This window comes from Melanerpes formicivorus, unplaced genomic scaffold, assembly GCF_026170545.1.
Source record: "Melanerpes formicivorus ecotype bairdi unplaced genomic scaffold, bMelFor1.0.p_v2 SCAF_34, whole genome shotgun sequence".
Lineage (NCBI taxonomy): Eukaryota > Metazoa > Chordata > Aves > Piciformes > Picidae > Melanerpes > Melanerpes formicivorus.
This window is the reverse complement of record NW_027142386.1, coordinates 5973126-5999324: the sequence shown is the minus strand read 5'-3', so window position 1 is coordinate 5999324 and position 26199 is coordinate 5973126. Positions and strand designations below refer to the sequence as shown.

General features: G+C 64.4%; 3 protein-coding genes across 7 annotated transcripts in view; all 3 read right to left on the bottom strand.

The window, feature by feature from the left end:
- Positions 1-276: 276 nt before the first annotated feature.
- PPIA (peptidylprolyl isomerase A) lies at positions 277-2519 on the bottom strand. The gene is made up of 5 exons (XM_068156688.1): positions 2388-2519; positions 1244-1274; positions 1049-1137; positions 711-883; positions 277-591 (listed from the first exon to the last, which is right to left on the bottom strand). Exons 1-5 carry the CDS (start codon positions 2454-2456, stop codon positions 456-458), a joined length of 498 nt encoding a protein of 165 aa, XP_068012789.1. The 5' UTR covers positions 2457-2519; the 3' UTR covers positions 277-455.
- Positions 2520-3194: 675 nt separating this feature from the next.
- ZMIZ2 (zinc finger MIZ-type containing 2) lies at positions 3195-9810 on the bottom strand. Its single transcript, XM_068156687.1, is given in 21 exon segments — positions 3195-3665; positions 3667-3714; positions 3841-4059; positions 4161-4244; positions 4246-4337; positions 4418-4662; positions 4773-4841; positions 4920-4987; positions 5076-5233; positions 5437-5542; positions 5627-5837; positions 6294-6438; positions 7016-7187; positions 7264-7329; positions 7421-7594; positions 7679-7933; positions 8015-8210; positions 8297-8499; positions 8605-8719; positions 8807-8931; positions 9730-9810. Coding segments are annotated over 20 exon segments (2736 nt in total). The 5' UTR covers positions 8857-8931; positions 9730-9810; the 3' UTR covers positions 3195-3605.
- Positions 9811-10776: 966 nt separating this feature from the next.
- The window catches only part of OGDH (oxoglutarate dehydrogenase), a 42597-nt gene continuing 27174 nt past the window's right edge, over positions 10777-26199 (bottom strand). For all 5 annotated transcript variants that reach the window (XM_068156684.1, XM_068156686.1, XM_068156682.1 and 2 more), the window contains 19 exons: positions 25004-25119; positions 23734-23888; positions 22185-22331; positions 20878-20968; positions 19602-19781; positions 18560-18688; positions 17960-18139; positions 16608-16760; positions 15939-16041; positions 15657-15785; positions 14647-14797; positions 14430-14557; positions 14162-14340; positions 13927-13998; positions 13413-13538; positions 12704-12776; positions 11309-11472; positions 11079-11233; positions 10777-10993 (listed from right to left, as the gene is read on the bottom strand). In XM_068156684.1, the coding sequence (XP_068012785.1) occupies positions 10873-10993; positions 11079-11233; positions 11309-11472; positions 12704-12776; positions 13413-13538; positions 13927-13998; positions 14162-14340; positions 14430-14557; positions 14647-14797; positions 15657-15785; positions 15939-16041; positions 16608-16760; positions 17960-18139; positions 18560-18688; positions 19602-19781; positions 20878-20968; positions 22185-22331; positions 23734-23888; positions 25004-25119 (2552 nt within the window). In that variant the 3' untranslated portion in view covers positions 10777-10872. The remainder of the gene's footprint in view (positions 10994-11078; positions 11234-11308; positions 11473-12703; positions 12777-13412; positions 13539-13926; positions 13999-14161; positions 14341-14429; positions 14558-14646; positions 14798-15656; positions 15786-15938; positions 16042-16607; positions 16761-17959; positions 18140-18559; positions 18689-19601; positions 19782-20877; positions 20969-22184; positions 22332-23733; positions 23889-25003; positions 25120-26199) is intronic.

The window sequence follows — 26199 nt, the reverse complement described above, 5'->3', positions numbered from 1 at the left end:
TCTGTGTCTTAACACAGACCCACAGGTACCTAAGGTGCCAACAGGAGAGAGAGAGCTCTAAGGAGAGGAACACCACAGAAGGGTCCCCAGCAGAGGGCAGAGGAAGCAGCTCCTTTCCCACTGGCAGCACTGAAGACCTCAGACACCAGCTGCACAAGGTCCAGCTGCCTGCAGCTCTCCGCTCTGGACCCCCATCTCCACCCCCTAGCACCACTTTCTTCCTCCCCCACCAGCCTCACAGCTCACACTCCCTAGTCAAGGGGCAGAGAAGGGGAGTCCCATGATTTAACTCGTTTTATTGACTCAAAGGTAACTGCAGCCCAGCTGGGCTGTGCACAGGGGGTTGAGCCCCAGTAGAAACGCAGCAGTAAGTCAGGAGCAGGAGGGGAGGGGGGGGGCTGCAGTGGGGTGCAGCACCCAGGCTGCTGCAGGAATGGTCAGGTGGGAGCAGGGGTTCACGAGAGCTGCCCGCAGTCAGTGATGGTGATCTTCTTGCTCGTCTTGCCATCCTTGGAGCCACAGCGCTCCATGGCCTCCACCACGTTCATCCCCTCCTTGACGCGGCCGAAGACAACGTGCTTGCCATCCAACCTGCAGGAGACACAGCTCACAGTGGGCACCTGCCCCCTCACCGTGCACCTTGGCACCCCATCTGGCACACCCCCTCCCCACTGGGTGCTAGGAAGCCCCAGGTTCGCCTCCCCACGTACCACTCGGTCTTGGCAGTACAGATGAAGAACTGGGAGCCATTTGTGTTGGGGCCAGCGTTGGCCATGGACAGGATGCCAGGCCCTGTGTGCTTCAGGATGAAGTTCTCATCGGGGAACTTCTCCCCGTAGATGGATTTGCCGCCGGTGCCATTGTGGCGCGTGAAGTCACCGCCCTGCAGAGAGAACAACTCTCAAACCAGCTGCAGGGGCCCTGCAGGGACTGCAAAGCAGGAGCAGAGCTGTTTTCCCACCCCAAACCTGCAAGCACCCAACTCCAGAATGCACCCAAGCACCTCATCCAGCCCCCCCCCCCCCGCTGCAGCAGGGGCACCACACACCTGGCACATGAACCCAGGAATAATTCTATGGAAGCAGGACCCCTTGTAGCCAAATCCCTTCTCGCCGGTGCTCAAGGCACGGAAGTTTTCTGGAAAGGAAGAAGAAAACCACCATGAGTGGCTCGTCCTGCCCAGAGCTGGGGAGAGCAGCAAGGCCTGGTGCAGCCACAGTGTGGCCAGGGCAACTTTACCAACCTGCTGTCTTCGGGACCTTGTCTGCAAACAGCTGCAACGAGAGGAGAGGACGTTAGCCAGGACAGGTGAAGAGCGGCCACCACCCCCTCCCCGGAAGCACTGGCAGCACACAGGGATCCTCCCTCCCCCTCGCTGCTCCCAGAGGTGATCCCAGCCGTGCCTGCAGCTGCAGAGGCCTCTCCACCTCACAGCTGAGCTGGAGGCGCCCGGGAGCTCTGAGCTAACAGAGGAAGCATCTGAAGGATGACAAGCAGCGGGGCAGCTCCGTGCCCGGCATTCCGTTCAGTCCCTCCAGCCTGCCCAGGCGAGGGCCAAGCCGCCTCCCATTCGCTCCAACCGGATTTGCAGCGGGCACCATCTGCACGCCGGGCAGCTCGCCGGGGGCTGTGCCGCAGCCGCGGAGCAGCCTCCCGGAGCGCAGCCCCAGCCGTGCCAGAGATGCTTCACCGTCCCGGGGGCCAGCTCGGCGGGGCGCGAAATGCTTCGCTTCGGCCGTGCCAATCCCGCCGCGATCGGGTTGCGGCCGCTCCCGCTCCGACATGCAGGAGCGCCACGGGGGCCAGGGAAGCATCTCCCGGCGGAGGGACGCGGCTCGCTCGACCGCAGAGGGTGGCTGCGGCTCCGGTGCGGCGGGGCACGGGGACAAGATGGCGGCACGGGCAGCCGCGGCCCCGATTCTGCAGCGGGGGAAGCCGCCGCGCCCCCCCCCTCCCCCATCCCCCCGGGGCGGAGCAGGGCGGCGCGGAGCCTGCCCGACGGTAATGGGCCGAGACTGCCGCCGGCCGAGGGCAGCGCACGATGCGGCAGCGCTCCCCGCGGGCGGCACCCCCGCGCTAGCTCTGCGCGGCCGCCGCCGCATCCTCCGCCTGGATCGGCGGCACCGAAAGGCTGCGCCAGGTCCTTTGTTCCCTCCCCACCGGGACCTGGCGGGCCGCTGTCGCTATCCCTGCAGGAGCCACGTGGAGGAAACCGCCAACCTCACCGCTGCCAGCCCCCTCCCCAGGAACGATCCCACAGCGCCGAAATGGCGGCAGCGCCCCTCCCCCGTCTGCGGCGCCCCCTACCCCCGCCAGGAAATGGCGGCAACTCCCCCCCCCCACGAGCCTGCTCCTTTCAGCCCCCAACCCTCAGATCCCCATCCCACCTCGAAGGTGACGCGCCCCAGGGGCTCGCCGTTGGCGGCAATGTCAAAAAAGACGGTGGGGTTGGCCATGGCTGGGCGTGCGCTGGGCAGCAGCAAAACAACGAGGCAGCGGGCGCGGCGCAGCGGAAGGAGCGGGGCTCCCCGCCGAACCTTATATAGGGCCTAGAGAGCCCGCCTCTGCCGCAGCGCTAGCCAACGGCTGCTGGTTGTGCGTCAGAGTGACGGGATGCGCAGCCAATCAACGCTGAGGTGTCTGAGTGGGGGGGGAGAACGGGGGCGAGGGGCTCCAGAGCCTCGCGGCTGGGCAGGGCGGGTCGCGCATGCGCGATGCCTGCGGGGAGGTGGGAGGCAGCGAGCCGGGTCTGGGGGCTGCGAGACCGGTAGTGTGGGGCAGCGCTGTGGCCTGCAGGCGGATCCGGCACGGCGGCGGGAGGCTAGCAGTAGCCCTGCGATACGGCACTCGTGGGGCCGGGAGCCACGGGCTCCATTTGGGTCGCCCACCGTGCTTGTGGGACCGGCCTGCTCCGGGCAGCCCCATGCCGCAGCCGGGCCCCGCTTCCGACACTGAGAAGCCCCCTAGAGACCCCCAGCCGGGGGCAAGGCCACTCCCGCCACGCCGCCCCGGGCCTGGCGGCAGCGCTGCCCGCGGGTTAATGATTGCCAGCAGTAGGCACGGTTCACCGGCTCCCCTGGCCGCGCCCCGGCGGGAGGGGCAGGATCCCTCCGGGCACCCACCGACCCCTGCCCGCGACGTGGGGAGCGGGGAAGCCGCAGCCGTGGGTGACAAAGGATCGCGCGAGCCCCGCCGAAACGAAATCCTTTAATAGCCAGTGATGAGGAGACGAAGAAGGGGGGTCCGCGGGGCAGCTGGGGGCCACCCACCACCCCCGCACCCCGCGGGCCGGGCGCGGGCGGTACCAGGGGAAGCAGCGTGTGCACAGGGAGCGGGCGCAGGCCGACCCCAGCGATGCCTTTAAATACGGGGGGCGGGGGGCAGTAGTGTTTCTACACTATGTACAGCCTTGTGCTTCTGGGGGGAGCCCGGGCCTGGCTGCCGCTCCCATCGCAGCCCTTCGGGAGAAGTCTCCGCGTCGCGGGGGGTGGGAGGGGGGGAGAAGTGGGGGGGCGGTTGTACGGCAGGCAAGGGCACGCCAGCGCTGCCCCCCCGGGCTCGTGGGGGGCTTGGGGAAGGTCCCGTGTTGGGTGGGTGAGGATGGCTCAGTTGTTCTCAAAGAGGGAGAGGAGATCGTCGTTGCTGCTGCTGGGGAGGTCGGGGGGGGCCCAGGTAGGAGAGCAGCTCGTCGGGGTTCGTCAGCTCGGGCAGGAGCTGGAGGCGGCAGCGTGTCACTACCAGCACACACACCCTCCCCCTCCTCCCCACCCCCCCCGCTGCGGTTGGGGTCCCGAACCAGCAGCGAGACACCCCCCAGCCACCCCTGCCCGGGGTACTCACGTCGAGGGCAGGCTCTGACCCGTCGCTCGTGCCAGCCATGCCGGGTGCTGGGGGAAACGTGAGGTCCGGGGCGTGCGCTGGACCCGGGGGGGCCAAGGGGGGCCGTGCCGGGACGCTCCGGTGGTGCAGCGGCTGCGCCGGCTGGCTGCCCGCAGCAGGGGTGTGCAGCCCTGGCTGCACCGGGGGATGGGACGGCTCCATCCGCCCCGGCAGGGGCAGCTGGCGGGCAGAGTGCAGTGGTCAGACCCCCTCTCCACCGGGTCCCCATGCAGGGAGATGTGGGGACCTAGAGAAGCCCCCCTACCCTCAACCCAGCTGACCTGTGTGGGGAGAGGGGGTGCTGCGGGCTTCTCAGGGGCCAGGAGGCTGCCAGGAATGTCAGACTGGTAGGAGATGGGGGGGGGGAGCCGGGGCAAAGTCGGTCAGCGTTGGTGTGCCTGGGGCACCTGGGGGTGGGAAGGGCTCTGGGAAGCCTCCTGGTCCTGGAAAGCTGGAACCTGCATGGGGAAAAGAGATATTAGGGGCGAGGGGGACAACTGACAGTTCTGCCCCCGTCCACCGTGGGTTCCCCCCATACCCGGGGCACTGTAGTCAGCAGCAGCTCCGGCCGGTGGCGGTGGCAAAGCTGGGAAGGGCGTGGAGCCAGGCCCCAGGGCTGCAATCAACTCCATGATGTTGGGCAGCACCATGTGCGTGGGGCTGAGGGTCCGGCACCGCTTCAGCACCGGCCCCTCGGGCTCCTCCTTGATGTGGATGTCAGGTTTGACCGGGACGGGTTTCCAGCTGCAGGTTGGGTCGATGGTGATCTCCTCGTGCTCAGAGCTGAGGGGCAGCAGGATGGCAGAGAGACTCAGGCTGGGGAGGAGGCAACTGCACAGCTCCCAGGGGGTGGCACAGTGCTGGCCACAAATGGGCAGAAGGGGGTTGCTTACTTCTGGATGTAGATCAGGATGCCCAGCATGTACTGGTCCACCTCCAGCCCCTCCAGCAGGGCTGTCTTACTGCAGGCAGAGAGGGGCAACGTGAGGGTAGGGCACCAACCCCCACAGGCAGGGAAACTGGGGCAGGGCCCCACTCACTTGCAGACAGGACACCGCCACGTCCCCCTCTCACAGTTGAGCTGCAGGTAGGAGTCCAGGTCGAAGCACTATAGAGGAGAGCAGCAGCTGAACCAGCAGTGGGGAGACACGGGGTGGGGGATGCACCCCAGACCCTGCCACCACCACCACCCCTACCTGTATGTGCCGGCAGTCGTGGCCCCTGGCTGGGAGCTGAATTCTCCGGAAGGTGATGGGACACTTGAGGGACACCTTGATGGCCGTCTGCTCCACTCCATCCTCACCATTGGGCCCTGGGGTCCCAGGGATGGTCCCGCTGCTGAAGTTGCGTTTGACTGGGGGGAAGCAAGGGACAACAACAGGTCAGAACTGGGACACCAGGATGGTGGTGACACCGTGGTGGCAACCGTTACCTTATCAACCCCATCATGCACCAGCCCCTAACCAGGGTGTCCCTTGCACCATGCTGCAGCCCTGGACCAGGGTGTACCCCCAAACCGTGCTACAGCCTCCCACCCCCAGGACCCCAAGAGCTCACTTTTGGTGATGCAGTGCTCAGCAGGCAGCAGCCGCTTCTTGATGAGGCCCTGCAGCACGGAGCGCACCGAGGGCCGGTGCACCAGCTGCAGCACGAAGAGGTGGGACTGCAGGGACACAGGGCCAGGGGTGCTGAGCGGAGGGCCCAGCCCCCCCCCCTGCCCCCCCCTGCCCCACGCCCACACACTCACGCAGCAGCAGGCAGTGACGGTGATCTGGATGGTGTTCCTGCCGGGCTGGCACACGTGCTTCAGGTACAGCGGCTTGTGCGAGGTCTTGTTGTCGCCACGCTCGATGCTCAGCGGCGTGGCGTTGACGCTCACCTGCACTGACGCCGGCCAGTTGGTGTTCATCTGCCGGTCCTCGTGGTGGTAGCACTTGAACTGCAGCTCCAGGTCAGGCCTGGGGGGCAAGCAGCAGTGTGGGAAGGGCTGTGTGCGGGCAGCGAGCCTGCACCTGTGCCACCACCTCTACCACCGTGCCGTGCACATCACACCCTGCAGTGCTTGTGACAAACCACAGTGTGCCAGCACACAGCACAGCACTGTACCGTGCCAGGGCATACCGTGTACCAGCACCTCATACAGCACTCTGCTGTGCCAAGGCACACTGTGCACCACTGCATCATACAGCACTGTGCCATGCTGAACCATGCCACGCAGCATGGCAGCACCATACCAAACCACACCCTGAAGTAACAAGCTGTGCTGCATGGCACCACGCCACACCACGCTGCACTCTGCTGTACCACATGGCACCACACACAACAGTGTGCTGCTCTATGCCACACGGCTGCCATGCTGTGCTATGCTGTGCTGTGCTGTGCCATGAGGCCTGCAGCCCCCCTGCCTCCCCCACCTCATCATGAGGGTCTTGTAGACAGAGTCACGCAGCTGGAAGACGTGGTTGCTGACGGCCAGGTTGTGCTGCAGCCGGAAGGGCTCCAGCACCACGCCGTCCCGCACCGGAAACGTCAGACGCAGCTCCTCCCCGGGGGCCGGCCCTGCTGGGGACACCATCAGCGGGGACACCATCAGCTGGGACCCAGCGTCCCGGCCTTGCCCCCAGCCTTGCCCCTTCGAGCCCCACCCACCAGCCAAGGCCCCACCCTGCGGGAAGCCCCGCCCCACAGACAACCCCCCCCCGCCCCGTGCCCATCCCACTCAGTGATCCCACCCCACCCCACCCCTGCTCCCACGGGCCCTCCCCACGGGAGCTCAGCCCCCTCAGAGCCCCTCCCACTGCCCAAGAGGTGCCTCCCACTCCCCCAAAGCAAGCCCCTTACCCTGAAAGCCGCCCCCGAGCCCGCCCTTGTCACAAGCCTCAGGATGCCCTCCCACCGAGCACTGTCTGTGAGGAGCCACCACAGCCCCAAAGCCCCTGGCAGTGCCCACACCCCCTGTACCCAGGCCCTCCCCTCTTCTTCACAGCTCTCCCCACAGTGCCCTGCTCACAAAGGGGCAATGGCTGCAGGCCTGCCAGCGTCTGGCCGCTCGGAGGGCCCTGGGGCACGGCGCGGGGGGGTCCTCTGTGATGTGATGTGGCCCCCCTGCCCCAGCAGCCCCCCGCAGGACACCTACCTGAGGGGGACGGGTGCAAGGAGGTGACACTGGGCTTCATGTCCGGCAGGAAGGGCGACTTGACGTCCTGCCCCGGGGACGTGTACTGGGGCACGCCACTGCCCGGCGTCATGGGCGGCGTGGGGTTCCCTGCCAGTGGCGAGCTGGGGTACCCCGGCAGCGACCGGCCCGGCTGCAGAGGCACCGCGCACCCTCAGCACCCAGCCGGGCTGGCACTGCCACCCCCCGCCCCCTGCTGCTGGACTCACCCCGTTGACAGCTGCCTGGCTGTAAGTGCCGAAGCTGGCGCCCTGCCCGTTGAACTGCTCAGCTGGCTGCGGGGGGAGGAAGGTCCCCAGGGACCGTCACCGAGGGATGGCAGACACCCATCACCCCACCCTGTGCCCGCTGCCCCCCCTGCAGTACCTTGTAATAGGGTCCAGCGCTGCTCGAGGCAGAGAGGTACTGGCCCACACCCTGCTGCAGCCTGTGGCCAGCGTAGGAGGGGGACGGAGTGGAGGGCTGCGGGGCACTGGGGGCATACTGGGCACCAGCTGCAGCATACTGCCCACCCTGCAGGTACTGCTGTGCTGGGTATCCCTGCGAGGCCAGGGGGTTCAGTGCTGGTGGCAAGGAGGGACCCGGTGCTGGTGCGCCGCGGGCCCCGCCGGGGCGGCTGCTCACCTCGCTGGAGTATGCCCGCTTGAGGCCCTGCCGGGGCAGCTGTTGGCTCGCAGGGGGGCCGGGGTACGTGTGCTGGGGCATCCGCTGCCCGCCGTACAGGGGGCCAGCACTGGGTGCCCGTGCGGGGCTCATGCTCACAGGGGAAATGCCAGAGGGAGCCATGATGCCTGCCATGCCAGCCGGGCTCATGCCAGCGGGCCCGCGGGGTCCAGCATGGGGCAGGAACTGGCTGCTGAAGGGCTGTCCCGCGCCCATCTGCAGCAGGGAGAAAGAGGCAGTCACAGTGCAGCTAGGGTGGCTGCTAGCCCCCTGGCTGTGCCATGGCTGGGCTCTTACCGCGCTGTACTGGCTCAGCTCCTGGCTCTGCTTCTCCTGCAGCGCCGCCACAGTCGCCGTGGCGGTGGCCGTGGCAGTGGCGGCAGCAGCAGCGGCCACAGCGGCAGCGGCAGCTGCCTGGGTGAAGTCAGCTGGGGGCCGCCCCGTGTGCGAGGGGAGCCCCATGCCACCAGGGCCGGTGGGGCTGCCGGCGTAGCTGCAGGACAGAGAGGTGGGGAACAGGAACGTGATAGCCCCGCGGCAGGGCGTGTGCCAGGATGGGGTGTGCAGGGCCACGCTTACCTGGCAGCAAAGCCTGGCCCACCAGGGTAGGCGCTGCGGCCGTAGATGCCCGGTTGCACATATCCCTTGCCAGGAGCTCCCTCAGTGAAGGGCTGCTGCGGTAAGAATGGTGGCGAGCTCATGCCTGAGCCGGTGCCAGCCATGCCAGGAAGCAGTGGGGTGCTGGAGCTGCCTCCCCCGGGGCCCATGGAGCTGCCAAAAACCTGGAGAATGGCATCGTGGGACAGGGGATCAGGCGGGGCACAGCCCTGCCCCTTCACAAGGCAGGGGGGAGCCCAGGGGTGGGGGCCTCGGGTGCTGCCGGGTACCTGGCTCTGGGAGGTGTTGCTGACACCCCAGACGGTGGTTACCACGGAGAGGGATCCCGCGGGCTGATTGGAGCTCTGTTGCCAGGGAACAGCCTCGTATGCAAATGAACCATCACTAGAATAAACCCAAATTAATGAAGATGAGCGCAGGAGAGGCCGGGGGGGCAGGGGCCATGGGGCACCCGGGGGTGCCGGCGCTCACCCGTGGGGCGTGGGCGGCAGGGAGGGTTTCATGGGGTTCATGGGGTTCATCGGCGGCAGGCGGGCGCGGGCTGGGTCTTCTGAGGCCGCGGCGGGCGCTGCGGGACGGCGTCACCGCCACCGAGGCTGCGGGAGTCAGAGGAAGCGGCGCGTGAGGGGGCGGCCGGCCCCGGAGGGGCAGGAGTGGGGGGCGCCTGGAGCCTGCGCGGCTCCCCCCGGCTCCGGCGCCGGGACTGAGCGTCCTGCTCGGCCCGGCACGGCTACCCGGCAAGCACAGCCCGGCCCCGCCGCCGGGCGAGGGGCGAAGAGGTGCCCGCGGGCCCCTCGGAAGTCTCCCCGGAGCCAGCCCACCGCGGTTCCCCCCAAATTCCCCGCGGACACCGACTCGAGAGCCGCAGGGCCGGGGGCTTTCCCCACGCCTGTGCGTGGGGGGAAACAGCGGGGACTTCCCAGTGCGTGACCGGGGGCGAGGGGGCGGACGCGAACCCCTTGACATCACCCCCCGCCCCCGGCCGGGAGCCGCCCGGGGTATTTCTACAGCAGGGAGCACCTGGGGTGGTGCTCCGGGGTCACCCTGACGCTTTCGGCTCCCCGCGGGAGGACGGCGGGGGGCGTGGTGGCGGCCACCCAAGCCGGGCCACCGGGAGGTGCCACCACGGGGCCACCGGCCGCGGCGCGTCCCCGCCGACGGTGACAGCTCCCCCCCGCCCCCACCTTCCGCGGCCGCGAATCCGGCGGCAACACAGGGCCAGGCCCCGGGCCCGGGCCGCCCTCCCCGGACCATCGCCATGGCAACAGCCCCCGAGCACGGCGCCCGCGGGGGCAGGGGGCCGCGCGCAGGGCCCCATCCCGCGCGCCCCTCGCCGGTCGCGGCCCGCGCCCGGCCCCGCCGCCCGGCCCCGCCGGCCCCTGCCCCGCACTCACCGTCGCGATCGGCCCAAAATGGCCCTGGCGGCGCCGGGCGCGCGCGGCTGCGCGGAGGCTGCGCGGGATTTTCAGCCCGCGCGCGGCCGTGGCTCCATGGCGGCGCGGCCGGGGCGGGGCGCGCAGGGCCGGGGCGGGGCCGAGCCGGGCCGAGCCGAGCCGGGCCGGACCGAGCCGAGCCCGCGCCGCCGCCGTGCACAATGGGGCCGCGAGCTCATCGGTGTGCTCGGCCCGCCCCGCCCCGGCCAGGCGCAGGCAGCCGAGCACCGAGCGGCGGAGCGCGGGGGAGCGTGACGGCGCGACACGGGTGACACGGGGCGACCGCGCGTGCAGGGCGGGGGGCTGCGCGTGCCGCGCGTGGGGGCAGCCCGCCTGGGACCGAGGGCTGCGTGGGGCGGGTGCACGCGCATCCATGTCGGGGTGACCGCGGGTGAGGTGCCCGTGGGTGAGGTGACCGCGGGAGAGGTGACCGCGGGTGAGGTGCCGTGCGGCAGCGCGGACACCCCGCTGCACCCGCGGCGGCCCCGCGCGGTGCCGGGACTCGGTGCTTACTGGGGAAGCTGCAAGCGAGCCCCGGCCGGGAGCTCCATCCCACACTCCCCCAGGACTCCCCAGGAATGATGCAGTCCCCAGCGCCAGCCCAGAGCTCCTAGAGCAGCAAGGGCTCCACGCCAGGGGGGGCAGAGGGGCCCGGGCTCTGCAAGGGCCTGCGGGTGCTTGGGGAGCTGGGTGGGGGTTTAGTACCTCCAGCCCTGCCTGGGCTCTGCAGGGGGGCGCTCACCCACGCCCATTCCCCTGAAAGCAGCAGGGGCTGCAGCGCCAAGTGCAGCACCAGACTGGGAGAGGCTGGGAGGCGGCCGGAGCCATGGCACTGGATGCTGCCAGAGATAAGCTCTGGCACCCGGTCCCTCCGGGGGGACAGAGGGCCTGCGGGTCCCACCCCTCATGGCTGAGAGGGCTGCTCCTGGCTGCTCTCAACCACCCGCCGGAGCTGCTGCACCGACGGTGGCCCCGGCGCAAGCTAGACAAGGACTGCAGGCACCAGCGTAGGGTTTGACAGGGTCTGTAGTTGAGGAGGGAGGGGGGAGACGAGCGAGGGACAGACAGACAGACGGGAGGGTGCTGCCACCAGCAGACTGGTGCTTAGGCCAGGCCCTTGAAGGCGTCGAGGTTGAAGGCCGTGTCGAGGAGCCGCTGCAGCTCCGTCAGGTGAGTCTTCTTGTTGCCGGTGGCAGGGGCAGCTGCCGGCTCCCGTCCTGCATACCTGCAGGGGAGAAGGCAGCAGGTGAGGGTGGGCTCTGCACTACTGAGGGCATCCCCTAGCAGCACAGCCACTGCCAGGCCCCTACCAGACAGGCTTGGCACGGTTGATGGTGGTGCGCAGGCGGGGTTTGACGTAGTCGTAGTAGCCCTGGTTCTTGTGCTCCTCCTGGCACCACACCAGCTCCGCGGCTGGGTACTTCTCAGCCTCCTGCTGCAGCAGGTCGAAGGGGAAGGGCGAGAGCTGCGAGGGACACAGAGTGGGGTTAGGGTGGTGGCACCGGGAGCCAGGGCACCCCCGGGCCTGGCCCGTGCTCACCTGCTCCACCCTGGTGATGGCCACGGCGGCCTCCATCTGCCGCGCCTTGCGCTCGCGGGTCAGGTCGTAGTAGACCTTGCCCGTGCAGAGCAGCAGCCGCTGCACCTGCTCGGGGCACTGCGCCGCGGGGCCGCTCTCGGGGATGACACGCAGGAAGTGAGTGCCTGGAGAAGCACAGAACCACTTAGGCTGGAAAAGCCTCTTGAGGTCGTTCAGTCCAACATCAACCCAACATCACTACAGCCATTAAACCATGTCCCAAAGTGCCACGGCCACATACTTCATGAACACCTCCAGGGAAAGGCACTCCACCACCTCCCTGGGCAGCCTGTTCCAATCCCTGACCACTCCTGCAGGTCAGGAATTGTTCCTCCTCTCCAACCTAACCCTCCCCTGGTGCAGCTTGAGGCCATTTCCTCTGGTTCTCAAGCATGGTGCAGCAGCCATTCCCCAATGGTCTGTGGCAAGATGACAGTTGAGCTACTGCAGCCCTTAGAGGTCTTGACTGAGGGATGCCCACGCTGGGGCCATCCATGGCTGGGAGGATCACAGCCCACAGAAGGGACCCACACTGGTGGGAGAAGCCTGTGGAAGGCTGTGGGACCAGCTGCAGCAGTGGAGGAGGGAGCAGCAGACAATGACTTGGTGGTGGTCTGGTCACAGAATGGTTTGGGTTGGAAAAGCCTCTGAGATCCTCCAGTCCAGCGTCAGCCCAGCACCACCACAGCCATCAAACCATGGCACCAGATGCCACGGCCACACGTTGCTTGCAGACCTACAGCAGTGGGGACTCCACCACCTCCCTGCTGGGGAGGATGCCACAGGAGAGGATGGCACCATTATCTGTAGGCAGCCCAGGGCACCATATTGGCAGCTGCCTGCACCCACATCCCATGTTAGCCCCTCTGGGATGCCAGCCTGGGCAGGCAAACAGACAAGCAGAGCCAGGCCAGGTGGTGCTGGGCCTAGCTCCAGTTCAAACCATCACAGCTCGATGGGACTCAGGGCTACCAATCCCCAGGCATGGCTCCCTGATGGGTAGCAGCACGATGGCAAAACCTGCAGAGCTGAGCCACATCTCTCCAGGGTGCCATCATGCACCAGTGAGGGGTGATTCCAGTTTACTGGAGTCCTCAGCTGGCACATGCTGGCTGCCTGCCACTTGAGTGCTACAGGGAAGCAGGGAGGGAGGAGAGAAGAACCTGTGCTGTGCTGGTGCAGAGCTCCCTGGGGTATGGGCTGTCTGCAGTGGCCTGATGCCCATGGTGTCAGCCTCACACAGCTGCCCTTTGGCATGGGGAGGCTGCTGCCAGATGGACTTTACTCGGGGCAGCCAGTTCCTGCCCTTCACCTTCATCCCATGGCGGGGAATGGGCACCTCTGCCCTGCTTGTACCTGGCAGCATGTCGTCAAAGCTGGAGCGAGCTTCAGGGTGGCGCAGCAGTGACTTTGGAGTGAAGATGATGAGCTGGGGGGGAGAAGAGGCAGAGCAAGGTGGTTACAGTCTCAGCAGAACCTCCCCAGCAGGCACAGGCCAGAGCACGGAGCTGCTGCCAGCCCTGCCTGGGCACAGCAGCAGCCACAAGAGGTTTGCTCCTCCATCAGCTGCCAGGCTCTGCCAGACTGGGCACCAGTTTCTCATGGCACCAGCTCTCCCAGCTTGGGTTTCCCCTGAGGAGGCTTGGGTGCTGTCAGGAACCTGCCTGCTCCACAGCTGGAGCTGAAGGCAAGTGGCATTTTTGGATGCCCACCAGCCTCAACACCTCTGATGTCCCCATGGAGAGCAAGGAAGGGCCTGCAGCCACTGTGGCCTTCCCGAGTCAGCTGGCAGCACATCATGAGCCAGCCCTGACCACCACGAGGTCCTTGGCACAGGCAGAGGCAAATTGCCCAGGTTGGCTGCCAAGCTGCAAGGACAGGCCTGCTGGGAGCCCTGTCCAGAGGCTTGGCAGGGATGTCCTGGGCGAGCTGGGCACAGCGCAGCTGGCACTGACCAGTTTGTGGAGGGACAGGAGGGGCTGGCACTGACTGATTTGGGGAAGGGCAGCAGAGGCTGGCACTGGCACTGACTGGTTTGGGGAGGTGAGCAGGGGCTGGCACTGACCGGTTTGCGGAAGGGCAGCAGGATCTGGCGCCGAAGGACATGGAAGAAGTTGGCAGGGGTGGAGCAGTTCACCACGATCCAGTTGCAGTCGTAGAGCTGGCGCACGTCAAAGTCATCCAGCAGCTTCTGCCTCAGCGGACAGCGGCGGTGCAGGAAACAGGAGGGGCCCCTTGGCCTCAGAGCTCCAGCAGCGGGCAGAAGACCCCTGCTCAGCCCTCCCATCCTCCTCTCCCCCCTCCAGAGCACACCTGGGAGAGGCTGCAAGCCTGTGCCATTCACCTTGGGCTGCCCAGCAGCCCCTTGCCACACCACCCTTGGCACCACCTTTGCCTCATGCCACCAGCAATGGTGGAGCTGCAGCCTGGGCACCGGCTTCAGCCTCTTTCCCCCAAACCTCCAAGCTGCAGCAGGAGCCCTGAGCTTGCCACACCTGCCCCCAGCCCACCCTGCAGCGGCTGCCCCCTTCCCCCACCCCGGCAGGCAGTGCCTGTGCCCCCGGGGCAGCCCCACTCACAGGGAAGACGTCAGGGTCGTCATTGCACATCTGCAGGAACCGCTCGGGGCGGGCGGAGGAGTGCTCGGGACCCTGCCATGGGGACAGCAAGTCTGGGGCACAGCTGGCACCAGCAGCTGATGCTAGGCACCGCTGTGCTCCTAGCAGTGCTACCTACCCACTGCTGCCCTCAGCTCGGCCTCTGGTGCAAGCAACGGGCAGGCCGGGGTGCCCCCGAGGTGGGATGGGTCCTTACCATGCCCTCCATGCCGTGGGGGAGCAGCAGGACGATGCCGTTCTGCCGCACCCACTTGGCCTGTCCAGGGCAGATGAACTGATCGATGATGCACTGAGCGGTGTTGTGGAAGTCCCCGAACTGCGCCTCCCACAGCACCAGGGCATTGGGGCTGGCCATGGCAAAGCCCAGCTCGAATCCTGAGGGGCAGAGGAGAAGCCGAGGGGTTGGTCAGGGCCCAGCGCTCGGCCCCGGCGCCAGGCGCGGCCCCGGCGGGCAGGGAGCTCACCCAGGACGCCGTACTCCGAGAGGGAGCTGTTGCAGACGGTGTAGGGAGCCTGGTTGGGCCAGAGGTGGTTCATGGGGATGCAGGTCCTCTTGTCCACGTTCTGGTCGTGCAGGACGTGGTGGCGATGGCTGCAACAGGAGGGAAAAGAGAAAGTGTCACTTCACTGTCACCCTTCTGCGAGGGCTGCAGTCAGCTTTATGGCCACCAAAAGCTCCACCTGAAGGTGCCCCTCTCCACGTCCTGGCCGCTCAGGCGGATGTGGATGCCCTCCTTGAGCAGGGAGCCAAAGGCCATGTACTCCGCCAGCGCCCAGTCCACTGTCCGGTTCTTCACCATCTCCCCGCGGGTCTTCAGGATCCGGCTCAAACCTGCCAGGCAGAAGCTGGTTCACAGCTCCAGAAACATCACAGCTGTCCCACAGACTGCCAGTGCCCGGGGGCAGAGGTGCCCGGGGGCAGAGGAGTGGATCCACCTCTGCCAGAGGCATGAGCCAGGACTGCAGGGAAGGAAGGATCAGCTCCCAAGAGCTGCTTCTGAGTTCACTTCCTTTAACTACAGCTCCTTCAGGAACTAATTCTCATGGACTCACAGACGCATTTGGGTTGGAAAGGACCTTCAGAGGTCACCTAATCCATGCTGTGCCATGGGCAAGGACAGCTTTAACTAGATTAGGTGGCTCAAAGCCTCATCTGACCTCGCCTTGAATACTTCTGCTGGAGGGGCACCCCCAGCTGCTCTGGGCAGCCTGGGCCAGGCTTGCCCTTCCCTCAGTGCCAAACATTTCTCCTTCCCTCCACTCTCAATCCCCCTCTTTTAGTTTCAAATCATCCCCCCTTAGCCTGTCCCAACAGGCCCTGCTCTAAACTCTGCCCCCAGCTTTCTGCTTAGCCCTTGAAGCACTGCAAGGCCACCAGAAGGTCTCCTGGAGCCTTCTCTTCTCCAGGCTGAACACCCCCAACTCTCTCAGCCTGGCCTCACAGCAGAGGGCTTCCAGCCCTTGGATGTTTATTTTTGTGGCCTCTATTCATCCCACTCCAGCAGAAACATGTTTGTCTGGTGCTGGGTGGAGGGCTCCAGGGGAGGTCTCAGGAGGATGGAGTAGGGGGGCAGAATCCCTTCCCTCCATCTGCTGGCCACAAAATGTCCCTTCCAGGCCACATTCCAGTCCTATCCTACATCTCCTCTGCCACAGATGCCCAGCCTGGCACAGCTCCTGCAAGCTCCTACCTCCATGGATAGTGAAGTCCTCCACAGGTACCGAGCTGGCCACTTGCCCAATGTGTGTCAGGTCCTCCTCGTTCAGCCCGGTGGAGGGGCAGCTCATGCTCCGTGGTTGCCCATCCAGAGTGAAGAAACCTGCAGGGGAAGGAGCAGTCCAGTGCCTTGTGTAGGCTGTGCCCAGCTCCATAGGAAGAGTTCAGGGCACCTTCAAGCACAAGTGGGAATGCCAGGAGCTGTCTAGAAGCCAGGCTCTTGCCAGCACCCTCCAGCACTCTGGCAGTGACTGACCAGGCCAGGGTGAGTCCAGCCAGTGCTTGATGTGCAGAATCTTCTCATCCTTGGACCTGGCGTGGGCCTCCTCGCAGATCTTATCATACTTGGCAATCTCCTCCTGAAAGGCAGAACCAAGAGGTGGAAAAGCATCACTGAGGGGTCCCCAAACAAGGGTGCCAAGTCTGAGGGCCTCAATGTGAGCTTGCCAGGATGCTGAAGGTCACAGCTGGTCCACACAGTGCTGTGCAGCTCAGGCTTGGAGAGCAAAGCTGCTGCTGGAGGCCCCTGGCCCCTGAGAGACCAAACCAACAACTCAATTCCAACCCTGAAGATGCTGCAGAGCAGCCCTGGGGCAAGGAAGAGCAGGCAGAGCTGCTGCCAAGGCCCTGCACGTCCCCAGGCCACAGTGAGCCAAGGGCTGCAGAGCCCCAGTGCCACGTGGCCTGTGCTGCACTGCCTAGGCCTTGAAGGAGGAGTTCTGGTGCCGCACAGAGCTGAGCTGACAGGGTCCAAGCCCAAGCCCTAGCTCCTACCCAGGGTCTGCAGCACTGCCACCTTTAGCTGACAAGGCCAAGCAGACAGAGGCCCTGGCACAGCCAGCCTCACAGCCAGCTCAGCCAAGGGAAGTTGTTTTCCTTGTTGATGCCGCCCTCAGCTCCCGTCCCAGGCCCCAGGGGTCAGTACCTCATACTCTGGCTGATTGACCACCCCCTGGGAAATGAGCAGCTCTGCATATTTCTGCAGCACAGGCTTCTGCTTCCGGATCTGTTTGTACATCAGGGGCTGGGTGAACATGGGCTCGTCCATCTCGTTGTGGCCGTTGCGTCTGTAGCACACCTGCCGGCAAGGCACAGAGCCCCTGAGAGCAGCTGCTTGGAACCTGCAGCTCCAAAAGCACTCACTGGGGCACAGGAGCAGAGAAGTACTTAAGTAAGTGAGGTGTGGGCTGTGGCAGGACAGTGCAGAAACAGAAGGCAACAGAATGTCAGAGGTTGGAAGGGACCTCCAGAGATCACCAAGTCCAACCTCCCTGCCAGAGCAGGGCACCCAGGGCAGGGCACACAGAACACATCCAGGTGGGGCTGGAAAGTCTCCAGAGGAGACTCCACAACCTCTCTGGGCAGCCTGCTCCAGACTCTGCCACCCTCACAGTGATAGTTTTCCCCTCTCTTCCCCTGGCACCTCCTCTGCTCCAGCTTGCCCCCAGTGCCCCTTGGCCTGGCCTTGGCCATCCCTGAGCAGAGCCTGGCTCCAGCCCTGCACATCTTCATCCCCAGCACTGAGGGCAGCCCTCAGGCTCCTCTGCTCCAAGCCTCAGCTCCCTCAGCCTGGCCTCAGAGGGAGATGTTCCACTCCCTGCAGCAGCTTTGGGGCTCTGTGCTGGACACTCTCAAGCAGTTCTGAGGTCTTTCTTGAACTGAGGGGCCTAGTACTGGACATCATATTCCAGATGTGGCCTCAGCAGGGCAGAGGAGAGGGAGGAGAACCTACTGACCACACCATTGGCTGCCTTGGCCACCAGAGCACTTTGCTGGCTCACTGGCATCCTTCTGCCCACCAGGACCCCTAGGTCCCTCTCCTCTGCTCTGCTCTCCACCAGCTCAATCCCCAGCACCTCTACTGGTCCCTGAGGTCATTCTTTCCCAGATGCAAGATGTGCTACAAAGGGTCTGAAAAAGCCCAGGAGGGACCCAAGCATGTCCTCCTCAGCATGGGAGATGAGGGCAGGCTCCATCCAGGGGACACTGTCACCTCCTGAGTACCTCCTTGCCTTGCTCCCCACCACCTCCTCCCTCCCCTCACACCAAAGAGGAGGAGAAAACACACCCCAGGAGGTGTGGATGAGCAGCCACAGCAGAGCCTCATCTCAGATGAAGCCTGGTGGAAGGTGTCTGTCCCAGTCCACCACCACATCCTTGTGGAAGCCTTACCAAGTCCACCACCACATCCTTGTGGAAGGAGCCTTACCAAGTCCACCACCACGTCCTTGTGGAAGCCTTACCAAGTCCACCACCACATCCTTGTGGAAGCCTTACCAAGTCCACCACCACATCCTTGTGGAAGGTGCTTCTCCACTCTGCTGCCACGTTGCAGACGTAGACCACAGCCTCGGGGTCGTCGGCGTTGACGTGGAAGATGGGAGCATTGACCACGCGGGCCACGTCGGTGGGGTACGGGGAGGAGCGAGCCATCCTGGGGTCTGTGGTGAAGCCAATCTGCAGGGGGGGCAGGGCATGGCACTGGCACAGTGCAGGGCTTGCAAAGCAGCACCCACAGCCCAGAGGGGGTGTGCCAAGGCTCTGCCCCTCAACGCAACCCACCCCTGTCTGCCACGCCTGGGCCAACCTCCTGTTGTGCCCCTGGGGACAGACTGCTCCCGGTGAGAGGGCTCTGGTTTAGAGGGGAGCACAACAGGGCAGTCCTGCGTGCCCCTGCATGATGGGCATCGGGTTGCACCACCCCTGTGCCAGGCTGGATGCCAAGGCTGCTGCTGTCAAGCTTCCTTGACACGCAGCTGGGTGCAAAGCCCAAGATTCCGGCAGGGAATCAGCCACTGCCTGCGGCCAGCAACCACCCAGGCCTGAGCCTGCAGCAGAGCCCAGGGGACCTCCAGGGCATGGGGACCTGCTCCTCACCTGGTTGTTGACCACCACGTGGACAGTGCCATGGGTGGTGTAGGAGGGCAGGTCGCTGAGGTGGAAGGTCTCATAGACGATGCCTTGCCCCGCGAACGCAGCGTCCCCGTGCAGCAGGATGGACATCACCTGGGGAGGGGCAGCCAGGGCTCGAGCTGGGGTGGAGGGCAGGGGAAGCCACCAGCAAAGGGCCCAACTCTCATCCCCATGAGCTTTTGGTGTCCTAGACAGGACACAGAGCAACTGGCTCACGCATCTGCTGCTCTCCCAGGGGGCCAGAGCGGAGCTGGCCACGGGTGGTGGTCTCCAGGTCTCCACCTGAGCAGGGGCAGCAAATGCTGGGGTGGCAACAGCTGCACAGGGCCTAGGAGATGAATCCCAGTCCCAAGCACACGCCTCAGAGCTACCTGCTGACTGAGGGAAGATGACAAAAATGCCCCACTCCCCCTGACAGTCACCCCAGGAGACCTTTGGGCAGGAGCTGGGCCAGGAGTTTGCTTGGGTGGTGATGCTGGGTTGGCTGAGGATGCAGCCTGCCAGCCAAGGCCAGGGCTTGTCTGTTTATATCCAGGCCCTTTGCATCTCACCCTTCCACTCCTCAGTGAAGCCAGGTCTGCAACAAACTAGCCCTTAAACAGGCCCCCTCAGCCCCCTCCCCACCTGGCTGCCTCCTGCTGCTGGCTCCAGCTGCCCCAGTGCTCATCCCTGGGCATGGTGAGGTCCTTCAGCTGCAGACTCCCACTGCTGAGCCCCCAGGCTGTGATGCTTGGTTTGGCTTTCAGACCACCCCTCCTTATCCTGTGCTCCAACCAGGGCTATGGGTGTCCTGCTCCCCACAGCCCAGCCAGAGGAAAGCAAGAGCCTTGGGTGGACAAGCCCCTACCAGAGCTCTCCCCCAGCAGAGACCAAAGTCAGGGTGACAGCAGGATGGCAGCAGAGGAAGAGGCACAATGGCCCAAAGCCACCTGGGCTTCTTCACTTGGCCACCAGCCTGCCCCATCCAGCCCAGGTGACCTCCCTGGGGTGTGCCAGCACCACTCACCTTCTTCCCCTCTGTGTCCCCACAGTAGAACTGCTCTGCCTTGGTCTTGCCCTGCACAACAGGGTCGGCTGCCTCCAGGTGGGAGGGGTTTGCCACCAGGGACAGGGTGATGTTCCTGTCAGTGACGCGGTTGATCCGCCGGTGGTACATCCCCAGGTGGTACTTCACGTCCCCAGAGCCCTGTGGAGGGGCAGAGGGAAGTCACCTCAGGATCATGGAGGGCTTTTGGGCCATGGAAGGAGGCCTGAGGCAGGGCAGCACCGCACCATGGCTGCATTCTCTGGTGGCACTGGCAGCAAACAGTGGGAACTCACTGCAGGAGCTGCCCTGGCACCCAGCGGAGCAGAATTGGCCTGTTCCAGGTGCTAAAGGACCAGCAAAGCTCAGGTGAGCACCAAGGCCACCCAAGGAAGGTTGTGTGTGCAGGGGAGACACTGTAACAAGCTCACCAAGCTCTGCTCTGGCACAGTACAGCCATGCCTGGCCCCACTGGCAGTACCCTGCAGTTGCCATCTGGAGCACCTTGATGCCCCAAGCTGCTGCTTCCTCACCTCTAAACCCCACCTGAAGGCAAGGGCAGGACAGAGCCAGCCTGGCCCAGCTTCCCAAAAGCCAAACCATCCCAGATGGAATCATGGAATTGGTTGGGTTGGAAAAGCCCTCTGGGATCACCCATCCCAACCAGCACCCCAACACCACCATGGCATCAACCACGGCCCCAGGTGCCACAGCCACACCTTTCTAGAACACCTCCAGGGATGGGGACTGCACTGCCTCCCTGGGCAGCCTCTGCCAGTCCCTGACCTGTCCTGCAGGACAGGAATTGTTCCTCATCTCCAACCTAACCTTCCCCTGGCTTGGGAACCTTCAGGGCACAGGCACACTGCTCTGGCACAACCTGCAGCAGTTCAAGCTGTGAGGCTTTTGGAGCTGCTTTAGGACCCTGCATGGGGACCAGGGGCTGCTGCAAGCCAACCTCTGCTCCTGGCCTCCTTCCCTTCACCTAGTTCCCTCCCAGGGTGCTTTACCCCTGTGGGGAGGTGCTGAAGGCCCAGCCTGTGCTGCAGGCAGAGTCAGCAGCCCTGGCACAGGTCACCTCCAGGCCAGGCAAGAGCAGCCCAGCCTCAGTGACGTGAAGGCTGCAGTCACACAGGCAGGGCTGTGCCATGTGCAAGTCCTGTGATGCTGATGCCACCAAGTGCCACCACAGCCTGCAGGGACTAGATGGGAACAGGCCACAGCAGGCTGCTGCAGGCAGCAGAGGACATTCACTCACCTCATCAGCAGCCTCCAGCTTGGAGTCAAACTGGCAGAAGATCTGCTCCAGTTCTTTCCTGATCACATTGGCAAGGACGTTCAGGCGGCCCCTGCAAAGCCAGGACTGCTGTTGGCAGCCAGCAGCAGCAGCCTGAGTGCCAGTGGGGACCTGCCACCCCTCACTGCCACACAGAGGCTGTCACAACCCCACAGCTCCTGCAGTGGCTGCAGGGTCACACAGGGAGGAGGCTCTGAGAGAGACTGCAGATGGGGATGGCCCAGCCACCCCCCAGCGAATGGTTTGGGTGGGAAGGAACCTTTCAGAGCCATCCAGTCCCAGCCCCTGCAGCCAGCAGGGACATTCCCAGCCAGAGCAGGCTGCTCACAGCCCCAAACAACCTGACCTGCACTGCTGCCAGGCTTGGGGCAGCTCCCAGCTCTCTGGGCAGCCTGGGACAGGCTCTCCCCACCCTCAGTCTCAAACATTTCTCTCCACTCTCAATCTGCCTCTTGGAGCCCAAACCATCCCCCCTTGGCCTGTCCCAACAGGCCCTGCTCTAAACTCTGTCCCCAGCTTTCTGCTCAGCCCTTGAAGCACTGCAAGGCCACCAGAAGGTCTCCTGAAGCCTTCTCTTCCCCAGGTTGCACAACCCCAACTCTCTCAGCCTGGCCTCACAGCAGAGGGCTTCCAGCCCTGCCAGCATTGCTGTGGCCTCCTCTGGCCCTGCTCCAACAGGTCCCTGTCTGTGCTGAGGGCTCCAGAGCTGCCCCAGCACTGCAGGGAGGGTCTCAGCAGAACACAGTAGAGGGGCAGAATCCCCTCCCTGTCCCTACTGCCCACACTGCTGGGGACCAGCCCAGGACAGGGCTGGGGCTCATATCCAGCTTTACACCCCCAATTCCTTCTCCTCAGGGCTGCTCTCCAGCCCTTCACCCCCAGCCTGGACTAATACCAGGGCTTGTCCCAGCCCAGGTGCAGGACCTTGCACTTGGCCTTGCAGAACCTCATGGGGTTCACACAGCTCCACTTCTCCAGTCTTTCCATCCTCACAGCTGCCCCAGAGGGGGCAGGCTGAGTCCTGGCCTGGGACTCCAGCTCTGCCACCCACACCTCCACCCCCTGCAGGTGAATTCATAACCAAGCTGAAACTAAAATCAGCAGGATGGGCAAAGAGCAGCCAAGGCTTGAGCTCTCCAGCTAAGGTTCAGCCCCAGCCAAGAGCAGTTAGGTGATGGCAGGAACCACGGGAACCAGTCTGCTCTCCAGTACTGCACCATCCCCCTCCTCCACGCCCCAAGCATGACCATGGAGACAGTCAGGGTTACCTGTGGGGCATCCCCATGATCACATAATCCACTCCCTTCTCACTTGACTTATCAATGATGGTCTTTAAGGCTGGGATCAGCACCTCACAGCCCTCCAGACCAAAACGCTTCTCTGAAGACCATTTCCGATGGAGAAATTCCTCAAACCTGGGAGGCAAAGGGACAGAGGAGTCAGTGCCAGAGCTACAGCTGAGGGGCAGCTCCTCACACCTGGGAGGCAAAGGGACAGAGGAGTCAGTGCCAGAGCTGCAGCTGAGGAGCAACTCCTCACACCTGGGAGGCAAAGGGACAGAGGAGTCAGTGCCAGAGCTGCAGCTGAGGGGCAGCTCCTCACACCTGGGAGGCAAAGGACAGAGGAGTCAGTGCCAGAGCTACAGCTGAGGGGCAGCTCCTCACACCTGGGAGGCAAAGGGACAGAGGAGTCAGTGCCAGAGCTACAGCTGAGGAGCAGCTCCTCACACCTGGGAGGCAAAGGACAGAGGAGTCAGTGCCAGAGCTACAGCTGAGGGGCAGCTCCTCACACCTGGGAGGCAAAGGGACAGAGGAGTCAGTGCCAGAGCTACAGCTCAGGAGCAGCTCCTCACACCTGGGAGGCAAAGGGACAGAGGAGTCAGTGCCAGAGCTGCAGCTGAGGAGCAGCTCCTCACACCTGGGAGGCAAAGGGACAGAGGAGTCAGTGCCAGAGCTGCAGCTGAGGGTCAGCTCCTCACACCTGGGAGGCAAAGGGACAGAGGAGTCAGTGCCAGAGCTGCAGCTGAGGAGCAGCTCCTCACACCTGGGAGGCAAAGGGACAGAGGGGTCAGTGCCAGAGCTACAGCTGAGGGGCAGCTGCTCACACCTGGGAGGCAAAGGACAGAGGAGTCAGTGCCAGAGCTACAGCTGAGGGGCAGCTCCTCACACCTGGGAGGCAAAGGGACAGAGGGGTCAGTGCCAGAGCTGCAGCTGAGGAGCAGCTCCTCACACCTGGGAGGCAAAGGGACAGAGGGGTCAGTGCCAGAGCTACAGCTGAGGAGCAGCTCCTCACACCTGGGAGGCAAAGGGACAGAGGGGTCAGTGCCAGAGCTACAGCTGAGGGGCAGCTGCTCACACCTGGGAGGCAAAGGACAGAGGAGTCAGTGCCAGAGCTACAGCTGAGGAGCAGCTCCTCACACCTGGGAGGCAAAGGGACAGAGGGGTCAGTGCCAGAGCTACAGCTGAGGGCACCTGGACAAAGCACGGGATGGCACCAAGGGAGCTACAGAACAAACAATGGTTAAGCAGACTATGCAGCAGCCCAGCAGCCTTCCCAGTCACCTGTCAGCTCCTGCAGAGCCCAGCTGGCAGCCCCCATCCCCTGGCACTGTGCTGCACTCACACCTTATCTTTAGAGCTTTGTGCCCAGCCAGGTTTCCGGGCTGTGTGCCAGCCCCGAGCCTGCCAGAGCGCTGGCGTCACCCTGCTGACTGAGCCCACCACGCCGGCTGACGTCAGGAGGTGACTCAGGCGGTGACTGCATCGCTCCAGCTGGGAGCTGGGGCGGGCAGGAGGTGAGAGGGCTGCGTGCAGGTACCTGGTGGAGCGCACCAGCCGGGCCAGCAGCGTTCGCTTCTCCTCGTTGGTGAACTGCATGATGCCAGGGGTCTCAAACTTCTGCCGGATCCACTGGCACTGCTCCAGGTCGTTGATGAACATGAACTCCACACCGATGTGCTGGCAATAAGCCATCTGCCCAGGTGGGGTGAGGAGGGCCGTGAGACGACAGCCAGGGCCCCAGCATCCCCTCACCCCCACCCCAGGCACGTCCAGGCAGGGGCGTCGTACAGGGGCCAAAATACGGCATGGCACGGACAGGGCCAGGGGCTCCAGAACTCCCCTCTGCGACCTTGTGGGCACCCAGAGCCTTCCTGCAGCAGTGCAGGCACAAAGCCTCCTGCCTGGCAGCTGCACCATGCTGCCAGCATGCTGGCATAGGCAGGATGGCAGGCTGGGGGGGATGCATGAGCAGTGCCCAGCAGCCAGCCCCACTGGGAACCTCACTTGAGCTGTCAATGCAGAGGACACCCTGGGATGCTGTGAGGCAGCTCATCCCCTGCTCATGATCCAGCATCCACATGTTTCATTCTCTTTCCCCCCAGGGGCCCTGGATCAGACCCTCCAGTCCTTCACATCCACCTGGGAGGTGAGATTTGCCCTCCCAGTGACATCAGCTGTGACTAGCTCCACAACCCCACATCAGCCTGCAGCAAAACCACCTCCCCCACCAGACGAGGAGCCTCTTCCTGCTGCTTATCTGAGATGGTGATGCAGCTTTACTTCTTCCAAGGTCAACCTGTCTTAGCAGAGACCATCTGAGCAAGACTGCAGCTCACCTGGGAGCTGCCTGCACTCACAGCAGGGTGTGAAATCTGGAACCTGCTGCAAGATCTGCAAGCCCCAGGGGGAGCTGCTACTGTCCCAAGCCCCTTCAAAGGGTCACTACCCCGTGCAGCCTGGTGGGTACTGCTTGCCACCAGCCCACTCGTGCACTCCCCCAGCACCATTTGCTGCTCTGAACTGGAAAACACAGCTGCAGAGGTTTTAAAACATGCAGGGTTCAGTTTGCTCCACCTCAGCTGCACCAAAGGCAAGGTGAGGCTGGAGGTGATCAGAGAGGGGCAGGCAACGCGAGGCAGCTGCCCCGAGCGGCGCAGGCTCTGAAGGGCAGCTCCCAGCCCCCAAGTCCTAACCCCCCCAGGCTGGCCCAGGCTGGCCCAGGCTGCGGGCACCAGCAGGACCCAGGGCCTCCAAAGAGCATCTGCTCCACCCCCAGTGGAGGCTGCAGGCAGAGGCTGCCCCCTCACCTCCAGCCGGCGGATGATCTCCCGCAGGGGCAGGGCAGACTCATTCCCACCGATGAAAGTGGTTGTGGGCAGGTGGAACACTTTGTCCAGGTCAGACTCGTCCAGCCCGTAGAAGCCTGCAGGATTCGCCACGGGAGGCACAAGCAGAGGCAAGAAGGAAGGGAGGGGAGCAGGGGACACCGTCACACACGTACCAGCAGCATTGGGGAGGGGGGGGAGAGGGAAGGGACACACACACAAAAATAAGATAAAAAGGGAACATAAACCCAAAACTAAAGATGGAGGAGGCCTGGCAGGCGTCAGACCCGAGCAGCACTCACACACAGACACCCAGGGGGTTGCAGGAGGAGACCGGACCCGGCGCGGGCAGCGGCAGCACCCCGGTCACAGAGCTGGGGCAGGGCACAGAACACACCACAGATGGCACCAGGGAGGAGGAGGAGAGGGGGCAAGAGGTCACTGAGCACAAGGGAGGGGTTGTCACCCGGTGAGGATGGCACAGGGAGAGCCGAGGTGCAGGAGGAAATAGTTACAGCAGTGGAACCCCAGAGAGGGAGAGACAGAGAGGACCTGGCCTCAGGGTCTGCCATGGCCTCTCCTGAATAGCTCAGCCTGGGAGCAGGGCAGCTGGCTGGCCCCAAGGGGCTTTGGCTCTACCTGTGTCCTAATTAACAGCCTCTTAATGAGGGGTTTAGCCTGGCCCTGCTCAGCAAACCCCCTGCTTTTGGGTGCTGTGCTTCATGGGCAGCTACTACCCAGAGCCTGCAAGCAGCTGGGTCAGGCCCACAGCAGCTCCTCCAGAGCCACAGCAGCTGCCTCGGAGCCTGCTGGGGTCAGGGATGTCTGTGGAGAAACTGAGGCACAGAGGAGGAAAGGCAACAGACCCCCTGAACTGCTGCAGCAGGGCAGAAGCAGAGCTGGGAAGGGGAAGAGGGAGGGCCCAGGGCTGAGCCCTGCCTGAGGCAGGAGCTGGGCTGGAAGCAGGGCACCAGAGAGGAGCTGCCCACTGCCCAGCAGAGCCCCAGCACTTCCCTCAGGCCCTTCTCTCTCCATTCCAAGCTCACAGCTCAGCTGGGTCTCCAGGTGGGGCCTCCACAAGCTGTAGAGCTGGGTCCAGAGGAACTTCAGGAGGTTCTACAAGGCTAAGGGCACCTGGGCTGGGCCAAGCCCTGTTATCAGTCCAGGCTGGGGGTGAA